The sequence below is a fragment of the Balaenoptera physalus genome, assembly GCF_965194825.1.
Source record: "Balaenoptera physalus genome assembly, chromosome: 19".
NCBI classification, from domain to species: Eukaryota; Metazoa; Chordata; class Mammalia; order Artiodactyla; family Balaenopteridae; genus Balaenoptera; species Balaenoptera physalus.
In genome coordinates, this window is record NC_138900.1 from 15,268,097 (window position 1) to 15,287,597 (window position 19,501).

The window sequence follows — 19,501 nt, forward strand, 5'->3', positions numbered from 1 at the left end:
GGAAGCCCATATATGTGATCTTGATCAAATAATGTTTCTCCTTTTTTTCTGTTAATTTGGTCAATTAAAGTGATCAATTTTTAAAATCGAAGTATAGTTGATTTACAGTATTGTGTTAGTTTCAGGTGTACAGCCAAAGAGATTCAGTTATAAATATATATATTCAGATTATTTTCAATTATAGGTGTTGAAATATAAATACAAGATATTGAATATAATATCCTGTGCCATAGAGTAAGTCTTCATTGCCTGTCTGTTTTTTGTATAGTACTTTGTATCAGTTAATCTCATACTCCTAATTTGTCCCTCCCCCTCCTCTTTGGTAACCATAAGTTTGTTTTCTATGTCTGTAAGTCTGTTTCTATTTTGTATATAGATTCATTTATATTATTTTTTAGAGTCCATATATAAGTGATATCATAATATTTGTCTTTGACTTACTTCACTAAGTATAATATTCTCTAGGTCCATCCATGTTGCTGCAAATGGCAATATTTCATTCATTTTATGGCTACTAACATTCCATTGTGTATATATACCACATCTTCTTAAGCCACTCGTCTCTTGATGGGCACTTGGGTTATTTCCATATCTTGGCTATTGTAAATAGTGCTGCCATGAACATTGGGGTGCATGTATCTTTTCAAATTAGAGTTTTCATTTTTCCTGGATATATAACCAAGAGTGGGATTGCTGGATCATATGGTAGCTCTTTCTTTTTTATCCAGTCTGCCACCCTGTGTCTTTTGACTGGAGCATTTAGTCTATTGACATTAAAAGTAATTACTTATAGGTATATACTTATTGCCATTTTAAACCTTGTTTTCCAGTTGTTTTTCCAGTTCTTTGTTCATTTCTTCTTTTTGTTTTTTTTCCTTTGTGGTTTCATGGTTTTCTTTTGTTTTATGCTTGAGTTCCTATCTTTGTTTTTTGTGAATCTGTTATATGTTTTTGATTTGTGGTGACTGTGGAGTTCAAGTTTGTTGGCCCATAACTATCTCTACTTGTGTTAAAGTGATAGTCATACAAGTTTACACCTCCCCCACATTTTGTGATTTTGATGTCCTATTTTACATATTTATGTTTTACCCTTTTGCTATTAATTGTAGTTATGTTGCTTTAAAAAATTTTTTTGATTGTTTTTAATCTATGTACTGGCTTAAGTGGTCTTCAATCTTATTATATATTTACCTTTCTTATTGTGATTTTCCCTTTCCTATAGATTCTTGTTTCTTGTTTATTTAGAGAAGAGCCTTCAATATTTCTTTTAGGGTAGGTTTAGTATTGCTGAATTCTATAATTTTTGCTTGTCTGAGAAATTCTTCTTTTAAAAATTTTATTTAATTTATTTTATTTTTGGCTGTGTTGGGTCTTCATTGCTGTGCGTGGGCTTTCTCTAGTTGCGGTGAGCGGGGGCTACTCTTCGTGTGGTGTGCAGGCTTCTCATTGCAGTGGCTTCTCTTGCTGCGGAGCACAGGCTCTAGGTGCACAGGCTTCAGTAGTTGCAGCACGTGGGCTCGGTAGTTGTGGCTCTCATGCTCTAGAGCGCAGGCTCAATAGTTGTGGCGCATAGCCTTAGTTGCTCCGTGGCATGTGGGATCTTCCCAGACTAGGACTTGAACCCGTGTTCCCTGCATTGGCAGATGGATTCTTAACCACTGTGCCACTAGGGAAGCCCTGCTTGTCTGAGAAATTCTTTATCTCTCCTCCTATTCTAAATGATAATCTTGCTGTAGAGTATCCTAGGTTGCAGGTATTTTCCTTTCAGGACTTTGAATATGTCATGTCACTCCCTTCTGGTCTGAAAAGTTTCTATAGAGAAATCAGCTGATAGCCTATGGGGGTTCCCTCTAACTGACTATTTCTGTCTTGCTGCGTTTAGAATCCTCTCTTTAACTTTTCTGATTTTAGTTGTGATATATTTTGGCATGAGTCTGATTGGGTTCATCTTGTTTGGGACTCTCTGGGCTTCCTGTACCTGGATATCTGTTTCCATCTTTCAGTTTGAGAATTTTTCAGCCATGATTTCTTCAAATACATTTTTGATCCCCTTTTCTCTCTCCTCTCCTCTGGAACCCCTATTATGCATAGCTTGGCACATTTTATATTATCCCATAGATCCTGCATGTTTCTTTCTTTTTTTTTTTTTAATTTGTCTTTCTGATTGGGTGATTTCCATTATTCTATCTTCCAGATCACTTATTCGCTCTTCTGTATCATTTAGTCTGCTATTCATTGCCTCTAGATTGGTTTTTATCCTGGTAATTGAATTGTCTAATTTTGATTGGTTCACCTTCATAGTTTCTAACTCCTTGTTACAGTGATCTTCATTTTTATTGATAATCTTTCTTAATTCCTTTAGCATTTTTATTACCCTTTTTTTGGGGATTTGGGGTCCAGTAGACTGGTGAGGTCTGTTTCATTATTTGTTCTTTCAGGGGATTTCTCTTGTTCTTTTTTTAGGAGTAATCCCTCTGCTCTTTCATTTTACTTAACTTTCTCTGCTTCTGTGAATTTAGGAGAAACAGTTATCTACTGTGTTCTTGAAGGGGTGTTTTTACGTGGGAGTGTCCCTTTGTAGACTGTGTGTGTCCAACATTTTTGGTGCGAGGGCTGGTTTTGATATGGATGCCAGCCACGTTTTTCTTCAGAGTGTGCTGGCTGTTATTCCCTTGATAGTTGGTCTTGTGGTGTCCAGAGCCTGTACTAGATGGAAGGTGGGGTCTCTTCTTTGTTCCATGGCTGTCACCACCCTGTCAGGGGCAGGGTCTGCTTCCCAAATGTTGGAGTAGAAGTCCTGAGGTCAGGTTTCTCAGGCTCCATTGCCCTTCAGTGCGTGCGCTACCCCAAAGAAGGTGAATGCTGAAGCAAGTGAGGCCCATGCGCTCATAGCAAACCTATGTGCCACGTGTGTAGGTGTCCAGGGTTCTGCTCAGAAGCAGCCCAAGGTGCATCCTTTTCTCTGTTTTGTTCCTCCCAGATCTAGTGCAAGGCTGTGGTGTGGAGTAGACTGGAGCTGGGTGTCGGGGTGTTGTTGCTGCAGGAATTGAGGTGGGCAGGAATTGAGATCTGGGCTGCCTCTGTGGCAGACTTCTCCCAGGATCTGTCTGCCCCAGGTCTGGTGCTAAGCTGCTGTGTTGAGTGGGTGGGGCTGGAGCACTCTCGCTGGGAAACAAACTGCTGTGCACTCCTGCCCAGGGCCTGTCTGCCCAATATTCAGCACTTAGCCATTATGCATTCTTGTGGCACTGCCCAGTGCACACACTGACATTGTCTGCTGTAGCTGGTTCTGCTGCCGCTGTGCACTCATTGACAAAAGTCTCCACTGCTAGAGCTGCCACCACCACTGTGCGCAAGCTGACAGTGAAGCTCTGTGGCTCCCTCCAGATCACACCCCAGGCCATCTGGGCTGTCTCTGCATAGCTAGATCAAGCCCTCTCCCAGGACCTACCTGCCCGAGATTCAGTGCTTAGCCACTATGCATTCTTGTGGCACTACACGATGTGCTGACAATGTCTGCCCAGCTAGACCTGCTGCCTGATGTGCGTGCTGACAGTGTCTCCCCTGGCTAGACCCACCCTCCCGTGTGCACGCTGACAATGGCTCCATGGCTCCATCCAGATTACACCCCTGGAGCCCCCTGTCTGTCTCTGTGGAGCTAAACAAATCTTTCCCCTGATCTCACACCAGGCTGTGGTGTGGAGGGAGCAGGGCTGGGGCATTTACTGTTTAGGATTAGGAAGTGCGGTGAGGTGGCAGCTGCCGGTGCAAGCTTTTCTCCATCCTGATTGTTAGCAAGCCATCATATGCACACACCTCATGAGTAGGGTCTAGGCTTCTCTAGCATACCTCATGAGTAGGATCTAGGTTTCTCTAGCCCTTCTTTCTGTCTCAGCAGATCCCATTAGGCAAGGGGGCTTGTCTCCTCCATGTAAGACCCCAGAACTGGGATGCCCAGATTGTGAGTCAACCTGATCATTCCCCAGGGCGAGGGTCTGCCTGTGTGGACCTTCTCTTCCTTACAGATCCCTCCCAGGGGTGCAGGTCCCAACCTGATGCCTTTTTTTCCCCCATCCTACCCAGTTTTGTGGAGATCTTTCTTGCAGCTTTGGTTAGGTATAGGAGTCCTTCTGTCAGCTTCCTGTTGGTTTTCTGTGAGAATTGTTCCATGTGTAGATATATTTTTGATGTGTTTATGGCGGGAGGTGAGCTCCATGTCCTCCTACTCCACCAACTTGATCCTCCTCCTTTAAAGTCATCGATTTTTGAATGTTAAACTAATCCTGTAACCTGGTTGGGGGAACCACTTGAATATTTTTTTCCTGGATATTTAATACATTAATTTAATTTATACTAAGGTATACATAACTGATACCAGAACTTTACTGAAAGCAGATTTTCTTGATTCTGGTGTTAGAAGGTAAGGTGAAGCCAAGATATAAGTTCCTTGCAAGCCTGTTTTATTTAGCAGGAGTTCTGTACCTATCACACATCCTCAGTGAATGCTGTTTTGGACAAGATGTCTTAAACTATGAAGATGAATTTTGCCCAAGGCCAATACTGTTCTATTAAAGTAAATTTTGTGATTGTAAATTCTTTAGAGAATTTGAACCTTGTCTGAAAGCCATTTACCTCCTCACATCATACATATAGTCCATATTTCTTTGTCCCTTAACTTTATTCAATGACTTCATATGTATGAGTCACAGAATTACTCATACAACACTGATATGTATGTTAAAAATATAGTTTCTTTATTTTAAAAATTTGTTCGCCTATCTCTTATGAGTTCTGATCAGTAGCATGAAAAGAAAAGCTAGTTTTGATGCAGTCTGATTCAAAACTTAGTCCTACCAGTAAACTGTTTCTTTGAATAATTATTCAGTTATTCAGATTCCCCTCTAAACCCCTGTCCTCCCTTAAGGTGGTATCTGAGATATAGAAGAAAATCTTCATAGCTTTGGGAGGAAGAGGGTCCTCTGTGATTCTCTATGGATGTGTGCTGACTGGTATCCACTGAATCTAGTTTAGCTGGCTTCTTTTTCTGGGCATTCTGTAGCTGATGAATTTGTGGTATGTTTTTCAGCTCAGTCATGATCCAAGGGCCCCCTCCTTTCAACTTTCCTCCCTTGGATCTTGTTGTCTCCATAGACTCTGAGTCTCTGTCATAACCTCCAAAGAATCCCTGGCTTCCATGTGCAATAGTCTGTGGTGTCATCTTGCCTTCTGCAAGGGTCCTATCACTCCCTACTCAGGATATATGCTACATGGGACACAAAGGCTACTTAAAGTTCCCCCAATTTGACCATGACACTTTGCCCTCTTAATTCACTACCTTTCTTACTTCACCTTAATGCCCTGGAGTGTGGGAAGTTCTGAGCACACATTTAACTGCCTATGTCCCTACCTCCATGGCCTTTCTTCTCTATCCCAGGCCTCCAAGGGGGAAGAAAGGGTTTCCCCCAGTCATCTTCCCCTCTGTCTTTCTTTTTACAGTAAAACTAAAATGGAGAAAGGTTATGAAGAATAAGGAAACATACATTAAAAAGCGTTTCAAAACTAGTATACTGGTTACACGTTTGGAATCTGTGAGTGCCAGTGAGAGGCCCAAGGCAGTATAAATAAGGCCATGGAAGGTCTGAAGATATTACTGATGACAAAGCACATCCATCCAGAAGCAAAAAATTAACCCTAGCGCAAGAATATCACATCATTTTGTTCTTTGTTGCCATATTAAGTTTCATCTGCAAATGTTCACATCTCCAGAAACATAGAACAGAGTGCCTAGGACAATAAAATTAAATTGACAAGGCTGCTGTGTGTTCTGTATTCTGCTTAGTGCTTTACTTGAACTCTTCATTTTTTCATGAGGATTTGAATTAATGATTGGTGTCACTTCCCTTCAGCCTCAGGAACTTCCTTTATTATTTCTTTTTTTTTTTTCCTTTATTATTTCTTGTTAGGCCAGTCTGCTAGCAATGAATTCTCTGGGAATATATTTCATCTTTTTTTTTAGGTGAAATTTACATAAAATTAATAATTTTGAAGCAAACAATTCAGTGATATTTAGTACCTTCACAATGTGGTGCAGCCACCCCTCTATCTAGTTACAAAACATTTTCATGACCCCAAAATAAAACCTCATACCCATTAAGCATTTACTCCCCCCTTCCCCTCTCCCCCAGCCCCTGGCAACCACCAATCTGCCTTCAGTCTCTGTATTTATCTATTCCGGATATTTTATATAAATAGAATGCTAAAATATGTGACTTTTGTGTCTGGCTTCTTTCACTTAGTATAATCATTTTTGAAGGTAACTTTGCTAGTTACAGGATTATTCGTTGATAGTGTTTTTTCTTTCAGCACTTGAAATATTGCTGTCCCATTGCCTTGACCTTCATTGTTTCTAATGAGAAGTCAGGTGTTAATTTTATTGTGGCTGCCTTGTAGATAAAGGATTGTTTTCCTCTTGCAGCTTTTAAGGTTTTCTCTGTACTGTTACTTTCAGCATTTTGAGTATGATGTGTTTAGGTTTGTATCTCTTTGTGTTTATCCTGCTTAGGGTTCATTGAGTGTCTTGGATATGTATATTAGTGTTTTTTAAAAATCAAATTTAGGAAGTTTTCAGCCAGTATTTCTTTGAGTAGTCTTCTGTCTTTCCTCTCCTTCTGGTACTCATATTATGTGTATGTGGATGTACTTATTTCTGTCTCACATTTCTCCTAGTCTGTGTTCATTTTTCTTCACTCTTTTTTTTTTTCCTCATCTTCAGATTGTATAGTTTCTATTGATCTCTCGATCTTTAAGCTTGCTGATTCTTTATTCTGCCATCTCAGACCTTCATGCAGCTGTGAGAAAGTCTCATCCAGGCCAGTGGGGAGTTGCTGACCAAAATTTTCCCATTAGAGGAGTCCCATGTCAGGTAAAATGGTCCAGTCCCTAATACCCTCACTGTGCTTAGCCTTTGGCTGGAAAAATAGCCAGTGGAGGCTTGAGCATAGCATGGTCTCAGCATGAACACAGTAGTAGAACTAAAGATAGAGCAGCTGGAGGTTGTTCACCAATTATGCGTCTCACAGCTGGTTCTCTTGAAGGGGATCTGGGAGCATATTTCTATGGCTGCCACAAAGATAGCATTTTGAAGTGTTCTCTTTCTAGCATAAGCATTTATCTGTCTTAATAGATTTACCTAGTATTATTGACTGTGACAGAAATCTTACATAACAGTTGCTTAAACAGGACAGAATTTTATTAGTCTCTGTAGGAACTCAGGTACCAACAAATCAGGGCTGGTCCTGTATCTCTAAGGCAGAGAGACCCAGGATTCCTCTATTTCATTTGTCTACCTCATTATCCTCTAATACTTGGCTTCTACCTCATTATCCCAAATGCCTATATTTGCCCTAGTCATCATAGTTACTTAACAGTCTATAGGAAGGAGGAAGCTGGGGAGAAAATGTATACCTCTTCCCTTTAAGCTCACTTACCAGTAGTTGCACATAATACTCCTTTCATCTTATTGTCCAGAACCTTATATAAAAATACCTAGCTTCAAAGGAGATGAAGAATGGTAATAAGAATGATAATGGCACAGGAGGCCATATGCCCAGCCAAAAATTTGGAAATGGGGGAAATAAATATTGGGATAGAAGAGTAAAAGTCTGTGCTACAGTATCAACTGTTCTGGATTTCTTTTCTTTTTTCTTTTTTTTTTCATTTTGAGATCAGTCTTGGTTTCATATTTCTTTTTGAATTATTAATTTCATTGAAGTTCAGTTTGTTTCAGTATTTATTCCTAATTTTGTATGTTTATTTTTTAAATTTATTTTTCTTCATTAAACTTATGTGCCTAATTCAGTGTTTATGCTTAAAATATCAATTTTTAATTATGGGGATTTATGTATATAAGTTCTAGATTTCTTATATTAAGATTATGCTTCATATTTACTAAATTTTTAAAAAAGTATTTTCGTCAAGTTTATTTTAATGATTTCTTTTTGGATTCTGTCACTCTTGAGCAGGGTGCAATTACAATTTTCTTGCAAAATCTGTGGTGTTGGTTTTGTAATTTATTTATTAGTTTATTGATCCAACTTACTGAGGAAAATACAACTCCCTGAGGAGAAATCTGAGGCTGAGGCACTGTCAGCAAGAATTCATCTTATGTGCTCTTATCCTTTCATGTGATTAATGAAACCATTATAGTAGGAGTAGCTTTCTGCATTATGTTTTCTCCTTAGCTGTAATTCCTCACCAGGTACTTTTTCTGAGCTTATTTTGGTCTTTATCCCACTTAAGGGGAAGTCCCAACTATCCCGTGCATTTCAGTGTTTTTTAAAAAAATTTATTTATATATTTATTTTTGGCTGCATTGGGTCTTCGTCGCTGTGCTTTCTCTAGTTGTGGCGAGTGGGGGCTACTCTTCGTTGTGGTGTGCAGGCTTCTCATTGCTGTGGCCTCTCTTGTTGCGGAGCACGGGCTCTAGGTGCGCAGGCTTCAGTAATTGCAGCACATGGGCTCAGTAGTTGTGGCTCGCGGGCTCTAGAGTGCAGGCTCAGTAGTTGTGGCACACAGGCTTAGTTGCTCCGTGGCATGTGGAATCTTCCTGGACCAGGGCTCAAACCCATGTCCCCTGCATTGGCAAGCAGATTCTTAACCACTGTCCCACCAGGGAAGTCCTTTCAGTGTTTTTTTACCCTGACACTTTGCCTTTGGTTTCTTTTTTTTTTTTCTTTTTTCATTTCTTTAAAAATTTTCTTTTCTACCTTTATTGAGATATAATTGACATGTAACATTGTGTTTAAGGTGTACAACGTGTTGAATTGATACACTTATATACTGCAAAATTATTATCACAGTAGTTGGTTAAAAACTCCATCATCTCACATAATTATTTCTTTTTTAGGGCGAGAACATTTAAGATCTACTCTCCAGCAAGTTTCCAGTATATAATACTGTATTGTTAACCATAGTCACCATGCTGTACATTAGATCCCCAGAAATTATTCATCTTATAAATGGAAGTTTATACCTGTTGACCAGCATCTTCCCATCACCCCCACCTCCTAGCCCTGGGCAAGCACCATTCTGTTCTCTATTTCTATAATTTTGACTTTTCAAGATTCTACATATAAGGAATATCATAGAGTAATTGTCTTTCTTCGTCTGACTTACTTCACTTAGCATAATGCCCTAAAGGTCTATCCATGGAGTTGCAAATTGCAGGATTCCATCTTTCTCATGGCAGAATAATATTCCATTGTATACGTATATATCACATCTCTGTATACATTCATCTGTAGACAGACACTTATATTGTTTCCACATTTTGGTTACTGTTAATAATGTTGCAGTGAACATGGGAGTGCATATATGTCTTCAAACTCCTGTTCTCATTTCCTTTGGACATATACCTGGAAATGGGATTATTGGATTATATGGTAATTCTATTTTTAAGTTTTTTAAGGAACTTCTGTACTGTGCTGTTTTCCATAGTGGCTGTATCAATTTACATTCCCATCAACAGTGAACAAGGGTTCCCTTTTCTCCACATCCTTTCCAACATATTTTATCTCTTGTCTTTTTGATGATAGCCATTATAACAGGTGTGAGGTGACACCTCATTGTGGTGTTGATTTGAATTTCCGTGGTGATTAGTGATGTCAAGCATTTTTTCATGTACCTGTTGGCCAATTGTATGTCTTCTTTGGAAAAATGTCTATTCAGTTCCTCTGCCCAATTTTACTCAAGTTGGGTTTTTTTGCTATTGAGTTATATGAGTTCTTTGTTTTGGATGTGAACCCCTTATCAAATATATGATTTGCAAATATTTTCTTCTATTCCACAGATCACCTTTTAATTTTGTTGATTGTTCCTTTTTCTGTGCAGAAGCTTTTTAGTTTGATGTAGCCTCACTTATTGATTTTTGCTTTTATTGCTCATGCTTTTCATGTCATATTTAAAAAATTATTGCCAAGACCAATGTCAAGAGCTTTATCCTTATGATTTCTTCTAGGAGTTTTACTGTTTCAGGTCTAATTTAAAATATTTAGCCATTTTGAGTTAATTTTAGTGGTGTAAGATGTGTCCAGTTTTATTATTCTGCATGTGATTATCCAGTTTTCCCAACACCATTTATTGAAGAGACTATCCTTTCCCCATATTGAATATTCTTGACTCCCTTGTCAAATGTTAGTTGACTGATACAAGGGGGTTATTTCTAGACTCTCATTTCTTATACATGGGTCCATGTGTCTATTTTTATGCAGATACCACACTGTTTTGATTACTATGGCTTTGTCATATAGTTTGAAATCAGGAAATGTGATGCTTCCAGCTTTGTTCTTTCACAAGATTGCTTTGGCCATTTGGGGTCTTTTGTGGCTCCATACAAATTGTATTGGGTTGGCCAAAAAGTTCCTTCGGGTTTTTCCATAAAAAGATCACTTTTTCCTGTTTCTGCGAAAAAAGTCTTTGGCAGTTTTGATAGTGATTGCATTGAGTCTATTGATGGCTTTGGGTAGTATGGACATTGTAACAATATTAATTCTTGCGATCCATGAACATGGGATATCTTTCCATTTATTTGTGTCCTCTTCAGTTTCCTTCATCAAAATCTTATATTTTTCAGTGTCTAGATCTTTCTCCTCCTTGGTTAAATTTATTGCTAAGTATTTTTGTTGTTTTTGATGCTATTGTGAATGGGATTGTTTTATTTCTTTTTCAGATATTTTGTTGTTAGTGTATACAAATACAGCTGATTTCTGTCTGTTGGTTTTGTGTCCTGCAGCTTTACTGAGTTCGTTGATTAGTTCTTACAGTATTTTTGGTGGTGATTTTAGGATTTTCTATATATAAGATCATATCATATGCAAAAACAAAAAAACAAAAAAAAAAACGGAAGACAGTTTTCTTCTTTCTTTCCTATTTGAATGTATTTTTTTTCCTTGCCTGATTGCTCTGGTTAGGATTACCTATACTATATTGAATAGGTCTGGTGAGAGTGGGTACCTTTGTCTTGTTCTGATCTTAAAGGAAAAGCTTTCAACCTTTTACCATTGGATATTATATTGTTGTTGGCTTATCATATATATCCCTGTTTATGCTGAGGTATGTTCCTTCTATACGCAGTTTGTTGAGAGTTTTTATCACAAAAGGATGTTGTATTTTGTCAAGTGCTTTTTCTGCACCTATTGAAATGATCATATAATTTTTGTCTTTCATTCTATTAAAGTGATGTATCACATGTATTGATTTGCATATGTTGAACTATCCTTGCATCCCAGGAATGAATCCTTCTTGATTGTGGTGTATGATCCTTTTAACATTCTGTTGAATTTAGTATGCTTATATTTTGTTGAAAAATTCTGTATCTATATTCATTAGAGATATTTGCCTATAGTTTTTCTTGTAGTGTCCTTATCTGCCTTTGGTATCAGGGTAATGTTGGCCTTGTAAAATGAGTTTGGGAGTGTTCCCTCCAGTTCCATCTTTTTTTGAAAGTATGAGAAAGACTGGCATCTGTTCATCTTTAAATGATTGGTAGAATTCACCAGGGAAGCCATCTAGTCCTCGGCTTTTCTTTTTTTGGTGGGAGGGGAGGGTTTTCTCTATTGAAAGATTTTGATTACTGATTCAACTCCTTATTCAATATTGGTCTGTTCTGATTTTTTATTTCTTCATGATTCAGTCTTGGTAGGTTGTATGTTTCTATGTTTCTTCTAGGTTATCCACTTTGTTACCATATAATTGTTCATAGCAGTCTCTCATGGTCATTGTGTCTGTGATATCAGTCATAATGTCTCCTCTTTCATTTTTTATTTTATTTATTTGACTCCTCTCTTTTTTTCTTCTTGATGGTGTCCTTAGCACAGTTAGTAAGATCCGCTTCTCTGTAACGTCCTCTGAGAATGTTATCTCCTGCTCTCTCAGACTTTTCAGTGACGCAGCTCACAATTCAGTACTTTGGATGTGATGAGAGAAAAATGACACTCTTTGGCACCATCCCACATAGCTGGGAAAGCAGGGTATTCACACATTCTTATTTTCCTTCATGAATGAAATCATGGGCCAAGATTTCTCTTGGCCCTAAACTGTGTTGCCTTGGTGGAAGAGTGAAGTAGGTAAAGTCAAACTGTTCCTCTTACCCTCTCTGATGAGTCCAAACTTGTATTTTTTGCTCCACTGATGTACTGGAACTTCTTGGCTGGAGACGTGTACTTTCACAAAAGCTCTGTCTTCTATTGGGTGCTTGTCTAAGACAGTCATTTTCTGGGGGCTCCTGGACCATGACCAAGAGAGGCTAGAGTCAGTTCACATGCCTCTCAGGGTCTATAGCCAGGACTGAGGTCTGTATGCTTATAACTCAATGTGTGGGTAGGCAAGACTCCTTCTGAGTCCCTTAGCATATGGTGCTGGACCCCACAGTTCCCACAAAGGCACTTTTGTCCATGGATAGATGCCAAATTACTGTTTTTGCAGTGGGGCCACTGCAGAGGGATGTCTTATTTTGCCATGATTGCTTTTGGTTTCTTAAGCCTGATTGTTTACAAGTCCTTGATCTTTAGCAGAAAAGGGCTCCAAAAGAGGAGTTTCCATTATTCCCACAGCATACTCTCAACCTTAGTGGATGTTCATGGTCATAGGGTCCTTTTAGGACCTAGAAATAAATTATCAGAAACATTTTTTATGAGTTAGCTCCTGGTGATTTCCTTTTATCTTACCCCATCTCTCATAGAAATTTCTCAAAGTATAGGAAATATGGACAGCTACCTTTGTTCCAGTGCTGTTGAAGATTTTTTCTTATGTTTATATTTTTGGGGCATTTTGGTTTTTAACTAGGAAAAGTGCATTTGATTTCTATGTTCAAATCACACTTCTTTGAAGAAATTTGTTACCAGTCTCTCATTTCTGACACTTTAATCTTTCTTGGTGCTGTTTTCTCACAGTTCTGGTTGTAATTCAAGTTCAGACCATTTTAAAAAAACTTCATTAACTAATCTTTTTTCTATATCTGTTGGTATTTGTAGCATTCTATTTGTGGCACTCTTTTTTCAGTATATGTGAACTCTGAACAAAAATATATCCAGTTTTTGTGGCTGCAGACACCTGTTATAGGCTTATGAACAATAAATCCTCATTTTCAATTTAGATTTCTTCTGATCTAATGAACAATATGTGCAATTGCTAAATCAATGAATATCTGTTTGGATGTTCCTACTATACTTCAAAGTCATTCTCTCCCCATTTCTGCTTCCATCCAAATCCTATTTTCATTTTTTCATGTACCAATGAATCACAGGGATCTAGTGAGTTCCCAGACCAATTAACTTGAGTAAAGTTTTGTATTCCCCCAGTTTTTACACTCAGTATAAATTAGTACCCAAGATCTCTTTAACTCACAGTAGTTATTAAAGATGTGTGCTTGCTAAATCAATAAATGAACATAAACTAACAGGATGTTGCTAAAATGATATTTTTCTTTCAGACAATAACAAAAACAGGTAAAATTTATTTTATAATCTCTTACCTTTGTGTACTATCAGAACAAGTTTCAATATGTTTTGTCCACTACATCTAAGATGGATGACTCCAGATTGAGTGGGAATATGTTGTTACAGGAAACAGTGACATTCAAAGATGTGGCTATTGACTTCACTGAGGAAGAGTGGCAGCAGTTGGATCCTGCTCAAAGGAACCTGTACCGGAATGTGATGCTAGAAAACTATAACAACTTAATCACTGTGGGTAAGGGTAGTTTCCCATATAACTCAAACTCTGGGAGTAGATTACCTTTTTTTCCCCCAGTGTTTCTGAAATGTGTGGAACCTTTAAATGTTAGACTGAGTTTGGCCTTTAGGTGCCTTTGCTCACATTCATGTGCATGCTGCAGCTTTCAAAGCAAAATGTCATCCTTGGTTATGTTTCAAGGGACAGTATCCCCAGAAAAGATAGTTTTCTTGTCCTTCAGAAAGCCTGGTTTCCCTGGGCCAGCCTCAGTTCTTGAATGATTGTTCCTAGTATTTATGCCCAAATCTTATGTCACTTCCCTTTGACAGGATGTCCATTCACCAAACCTGATGTGATTTTCAAATTGGAGCAAGAAGAAGAACCATGGGTGGTGGAGGAAGAAGTGTCAAAGAGACATTGTCCAGGTTAGTGGGAAGGAACCATACAGGTGAGGAGGGGCCAGGGCCCTTTAATTGTTAATCTGTAAGTTTTTGATCACTCTGAAATGTTCTTCAAAGTTAATTTTTTTAAGGCCATAGAACTTTGTAGTGACAATTGGTATGAATTTTTTATATATGTAAGATCTCATTTCTAGATAGCATGTTTAACTTCTTTCCTCAGAACCTAAAAGACCAGTTAGCTTTCTTACCTGTGTTCTAGATATCAACATTTCCTAATTCATTCCCAGCTTTGCTTTGATAATCATTCTAGTCTTTCTGCCCACCTTTTTACATAGGCTCCTTTCCTTTTACGTTCAGATATTTACAGAATTGAAGTTGTTTAAATACACTTGTTGGCATTTAGAGTCCTTTACTATTTTCTCTTTTTCCTTCCATTGTAAATGCTTTAGCATCATATTTTGTACCCATAGTCACACTTCCCACTGTAATTTAGCTTTTGCTCTCATACTTCAGTAATGTCTACAGTCCTTTTACTTCAATAAAAGTTTTAAAGTCAGTGCTACTTTTCTGTTATCTCCCATTTTCTGCTACATTTGTCACGTATATATGCATGTGCTTGTGTGTTTGTGATACATGTGTATACATATGTATAATGCATACACATATATACATATACATGCATACATATACATACATATATTTTTAACTTGAAAGATATTGTGATGTCTTTTTTTGCTCTTCAAGGAGATAACAATTTATACTTCTAACAATTTTGGCAACTTAGTCTATTAGCATTCCTTAAATCTTTGCCAGTTTGATAAGTGAAAAATAACTTACTATAGTTTGAATTTGCATTTCCTTTATTATAAATGAAGGCAAGCATCTTTTCATATGTTTAAAATCTATCTATATTTCTTTTTTGTGAACAGTTTGTGTTTTATGCCCCATTTTTTCTGTTGAGTTCTTAATTTATATGAATTCTTAACATTATGGTGATTAGCCCTTTCTCTTGTATTTCTAGTATTTTTTTCTGGTCACTCATTGCTCTTTAAAGTACTTTTTGCCGCCGTTAAAGTTCACATAGTTAAAATAACAATCTTTTCTTACAGGAGATTTATCATATGATTCTTTTTCCTTTTGTGTATATGGGTGAATATTATTTACATAATAATGAATCATACTTACATTTTCGCTATGAATTTAAATATCCTAACTGTCAAGCTTTGAAGTCAATGTTACACTGGTTTCATAAATAAAATTTAGAAGCTTTTCTTCACGTTCTAGAACATTTATATAGCATTGGCATAAAACTCCCATAAAATTTTTATTTATCTTACCTGTTGAACTATTTGGACCTTGCAGATTTTTGAGGGAAGTTTCTTTGACAGCTTTTCTCCATTGTTCCTTTTATAATTGTTCTATATAGATGTTTTTGTCTCTCTTGGCAATAGTTTTTGATAATAGGCTGTAATTTTCCAGAAAGATATCCATTTTAATCCTGGTTTTCAAATTAATTTTCACAGAGTTGAACAAAGTAATTGCCATAAATATTTAAATTTCCTCTGTATTTTAAGAAGGTTACCATATATTGATGTTCCCGGGCCATCTGTTATATTTAACAATTTGTTTCATCTGTATTTTCAAATCTGTTTTTATAAAATTATTCATAGTGTTGTCTTCTTATTTATGTCTTCTGTAAATACTGCAACATTCTCAGCTAGCATCATCAAATATTGGCTCTCATTCATTGCCTTAACACTCTACTACTGAGACTCATATTAGATAGATTTTAGACCTTTTTTTTTCCTCCATATTTTTAAATTTCCTTTGCTATTTTCTTCCTCTGTATCTCTGTGTTGCCTTCTCAGTAATTACTTCAGATATATCTTCCAGTTTGCTAATTCTCTCTTCAACCGTGTTTATTCATCTTTTTAACTCATCCACCTTTGAAAAAATTTTTAGTAGTATTTTGTATTTTTGTAAATTCCTCTTCTTTTTGTTTTTGTTTTTTGTTTTTGCTATGTTTTTTTCTTCTCACATCTTTCTGATTCTTCCTAGTAATTTCTGTGGCTTCTTCAGCTTTGTGTTTTTATCTTTTGCTTCTTTAAAAATACTGTACATAGCTCTTTTGTATTCTGTATCTGACAGTTCCAGTATTTTAAGTTCTCAGGTTTAAATATCTTGTTTTTGAGGACTCAGTGTATTTTGGTTCTTCACATACTTGATGATTGCTGATTCTAAATCTAAATTTTTAAAATCTTAATTTGTGCTAATTCTATTGTCCTAAATTGGGGTTGCTTTCCTCTGAAGATGATTTGCATGTGCTTCTGGTGGGTGCCAAGAGGCGTTACCAAGTGAGGATCAGTTGAACATTCTTTGAAGGTCCTGGCTTTTTGTAGGAATCTTAGTTGAGCTTCTCTTCTTAATTGATGGCCCAAGAGCCTTATACTTTAGTTAACAAGGCTTTGCATAGGTACTCAAGACAGATCCGTCTTGCAGGTTGCTTTCAGGTCTGCTCTCTCTCAGACCTGGTTTTGGCTAATACTTGTTTTTATTTTGTTCATTTTTTGTGTGTATGGTGTTCAGGCATGGTTGTTGGAGAGGACTGCAGTGTTCTTGGAGATTTATGCTACTTCCTATAAGCCCAGTGATGCTTCAGAATTTCTGCTTTATCCACTATCTTGTTTTGCAATATGAGGTTACCCTACTGTAATTTCAATACTTAAAGTCGTTAAATATTTTTTTAAGTTTTTTTTTTGATGACCATTTTTAAAGTCTTTATTGAATTTGTTACAGTATTGCTTCTGTTTTATGTTTTTTGATTTTTTGGCTCCGAGGCATGAGGGATCTTAGCTCCCTGACCAGGGATCAAACCCACACCCCCTGCACTGGAAGGCAAAGTCTTAACCACTAGACCACCAGGGGAGTCCCTAAAAGTCTTTATGTAGCCTATCTGTCTCTCTCTTTTTTCCCCCCACTTGCATGGTGTTCATTATTTTGGATGGTTTTATTTTTCTCTTTTCTTTCTTTCTTGGTTCTGCTAGTTAATTTTTTTTAGCCCTTTTTGTTTTCTCATTGTTTCTTCCTCATGCATTTATATTTCTATTTTGAGCTCTTTTTATAGTTGGTATTTTCATTAAGTTTTTTCATTCATGGCAATACATTTAATCAAGATTTTCATTTACTATGTGTCAATTGTTTTAGCTTGAATTTTTTGTCTGCTTTCTTTATCTCATGTTTCTTTTCTTTTTTCTCTTATACTTTTTTAGAGATCTGATTCCAGTACCTTCTCATTTATGAGTGAGGATAGTTCCTCCTTGACCTGATTTTTAAAGAAGGGTATTGTTAGGGAAGGAAAGAAAGTTCTCTGATCTAGAGCAGGAATCTGCAAACTATGACCTGTAGGCCAGCCACTTGTTTTTGTAAATAAAGTTTTACTGGAATATAGCCACAATGAATCATTTACATCTTGACTATTAATACTTTCACATTGCAGAGGCAAAGTTGAATAGTTGTGTCAAAGACTATATGACCCACGAAGCCTAAAATATTTACTATCTGACCTTTAAGAAAAAGTTTGCTGACTCTTGATATATAGGAATGCATCTGTTCTTCATACTAAAGCCTTTTATTCTACATGGTTGTGTGAATATATGTTTAGGTTTTATTTCTTCTCATACAAAAAGGAACTGCAGCTGCAAGTCTTCTCATAACTCTGAATATTACACTCTCACCCCAACAGACTTCTTCCTAAAAAGACAGTATTTCACAGTGTTTCCTTGTTCAGTCCTGGCTTCCTTGACATACCTTGGGATGTCAAGTCTCCTGTAATCAGTCTGCACTCCCAAATTTCCATGTTGTAATCATGTGTTAATTAATTCTGCCCTTCAAGGTGTGATATCCATTTTGACAATGTCAGCTGCTTGCTCTGCCCAAGATCAGCATGAACAGCTATCTTCTCTTAGAATCCTTTTTTCCCTATTCCACCCTTCACTGTATTTGTCAACACTAACTCATTTATTATAATTGGAGTTACAGCCACCACCTAGGATCATTGAAGAATCAATGACTTTTCATTCCTGTTTGTATAGAGGAAAAGAGATCAGATAGTTTTTCATTCCACCATCTTAAAACATGGAGTCTTTTCTGTCACATTTGATATTTTGATCTTGCCCTTGGAACTCTTTTTCACTTCTGCTTGGAGAGTACTTTAAAGACCTGATCTTACCTTCTCCCTCAACACCTTTTGCTTAATTGAGCTTTTCTGTTTCCCTGAACTGCGGGGACTCAATAGCTTAAGCTTAGTATTCTGCCTTCTTTTCTACATTTATAATCTGCAACCACGTCTCTAACTTCACCTGCATTATAGCTTCACAAGCATTTTTCCTTTACTTTATTCTCAGTCTGGCAGAGAGGGAGAAAAATCTCCATTTTCCTATCTTAGAGCTAAGCAGCCACTGGGGACTGAATGTCTCACCCTTGGGTATGTAGACTTTCATTTATTCTACGTTTGAGCCAGTTCCTTATCTCTGAATTTCTCTGCCTGGTGTCCTTGCCTCTAGAGCCTTTCTGCTTATATTTCTCAAGAGAGTAATCTCCCATCTTCTCTAGGGTGGAAGAGTGGTCTTTGTCTTTGTTATTAGTTTATATCTTTTTCTTTCCTTATCTCATTTTAGTGTGGTTTTGTGTAGGATCAGAGATAAATTCATGTATTTGTGAGGCCATATTTAAGCATAATTTCCCATTCTTTGTTTTCCCTTTCAATCATGCTATGCAGGCTCTTCCAGTTTTATATTCTGATTCTTCTTTTTTTAAAATATTTATTTATTTATTTACTTTGGCTGCGCTGGGTCTTAGTTGCGGCATGCAGGATCTTCGTTGCAGCACGTGGACTCTTAGTTGCAGCATATGGACTTCTTAGTTGTGAAATGCAGACTCTTAGTTGCGACATGCATGCAGGATCTAGTTCCCCAACCAGGGATCAAACCCAGGCCCCCAGCATTGGGAGAGCAGAGTCTTACCCATTGGACCACCAGGGAAGTCCCTATTCTGATTCTTTTATCCAATTTTTACCTTCCTATTGTTTGTTCTCATTTTATTAATTACTGTATTGTTCAGAACAATTTTATTTATTTACTTTTAAAAATATATAATACATACTTGTAGTACACATTTTTTTAAGTACAATAGGATATATATTGAAGAGTAATTTTTCTTCTCTTACCCATGTCTTCCTCTCTGCTGGCAACCCCTAGTATCATTTTCCCTTGAGCTATTATTTACTTGCATTTTCAAACATTTTTATTGAAACCACTTTAAGTTGATAGGTTAACTTGCAAATGATTACCATTTTTGCTGTCAAATATTCTTTT

The 19,501-nt window shown here is 37.1% G+C and overlaps 1 protein-coding gene across 6 annotated transcripts in view; it reads left to right on the forward strand.

Annotated features, from left to right (window-relative positions):
* ZNF569 (zinc finger protein 569) overlaps positions 1-19,501 on the forward strand; it is a 69,598-nt gene that overhangs the window by 44,943 nt on the left and 5,154 nt on the right. For 2 of the 6 annotated variants that reach the window (XM_082439304.1, XM_082439305.1), the window contains exons 4-5: positions 13,545-13,746; positions 14,058-14,153. In XM_082439304.1, the coding sequence (XP_082295430.1) occupies positions 13,545-13,746; positions 14,058-14,153 (298 nt within the window). Of the gene's footprint in view, positions 1-13,544; positions 13,747-14,057; positions 14,177-19,501 lie in introns of all 6 variants that reach the window. The other 4 variants (XM_082439306.1, XM_082439308.1, XM_082439307.1 and 1 more) reach the window with 3 other exon arrangements.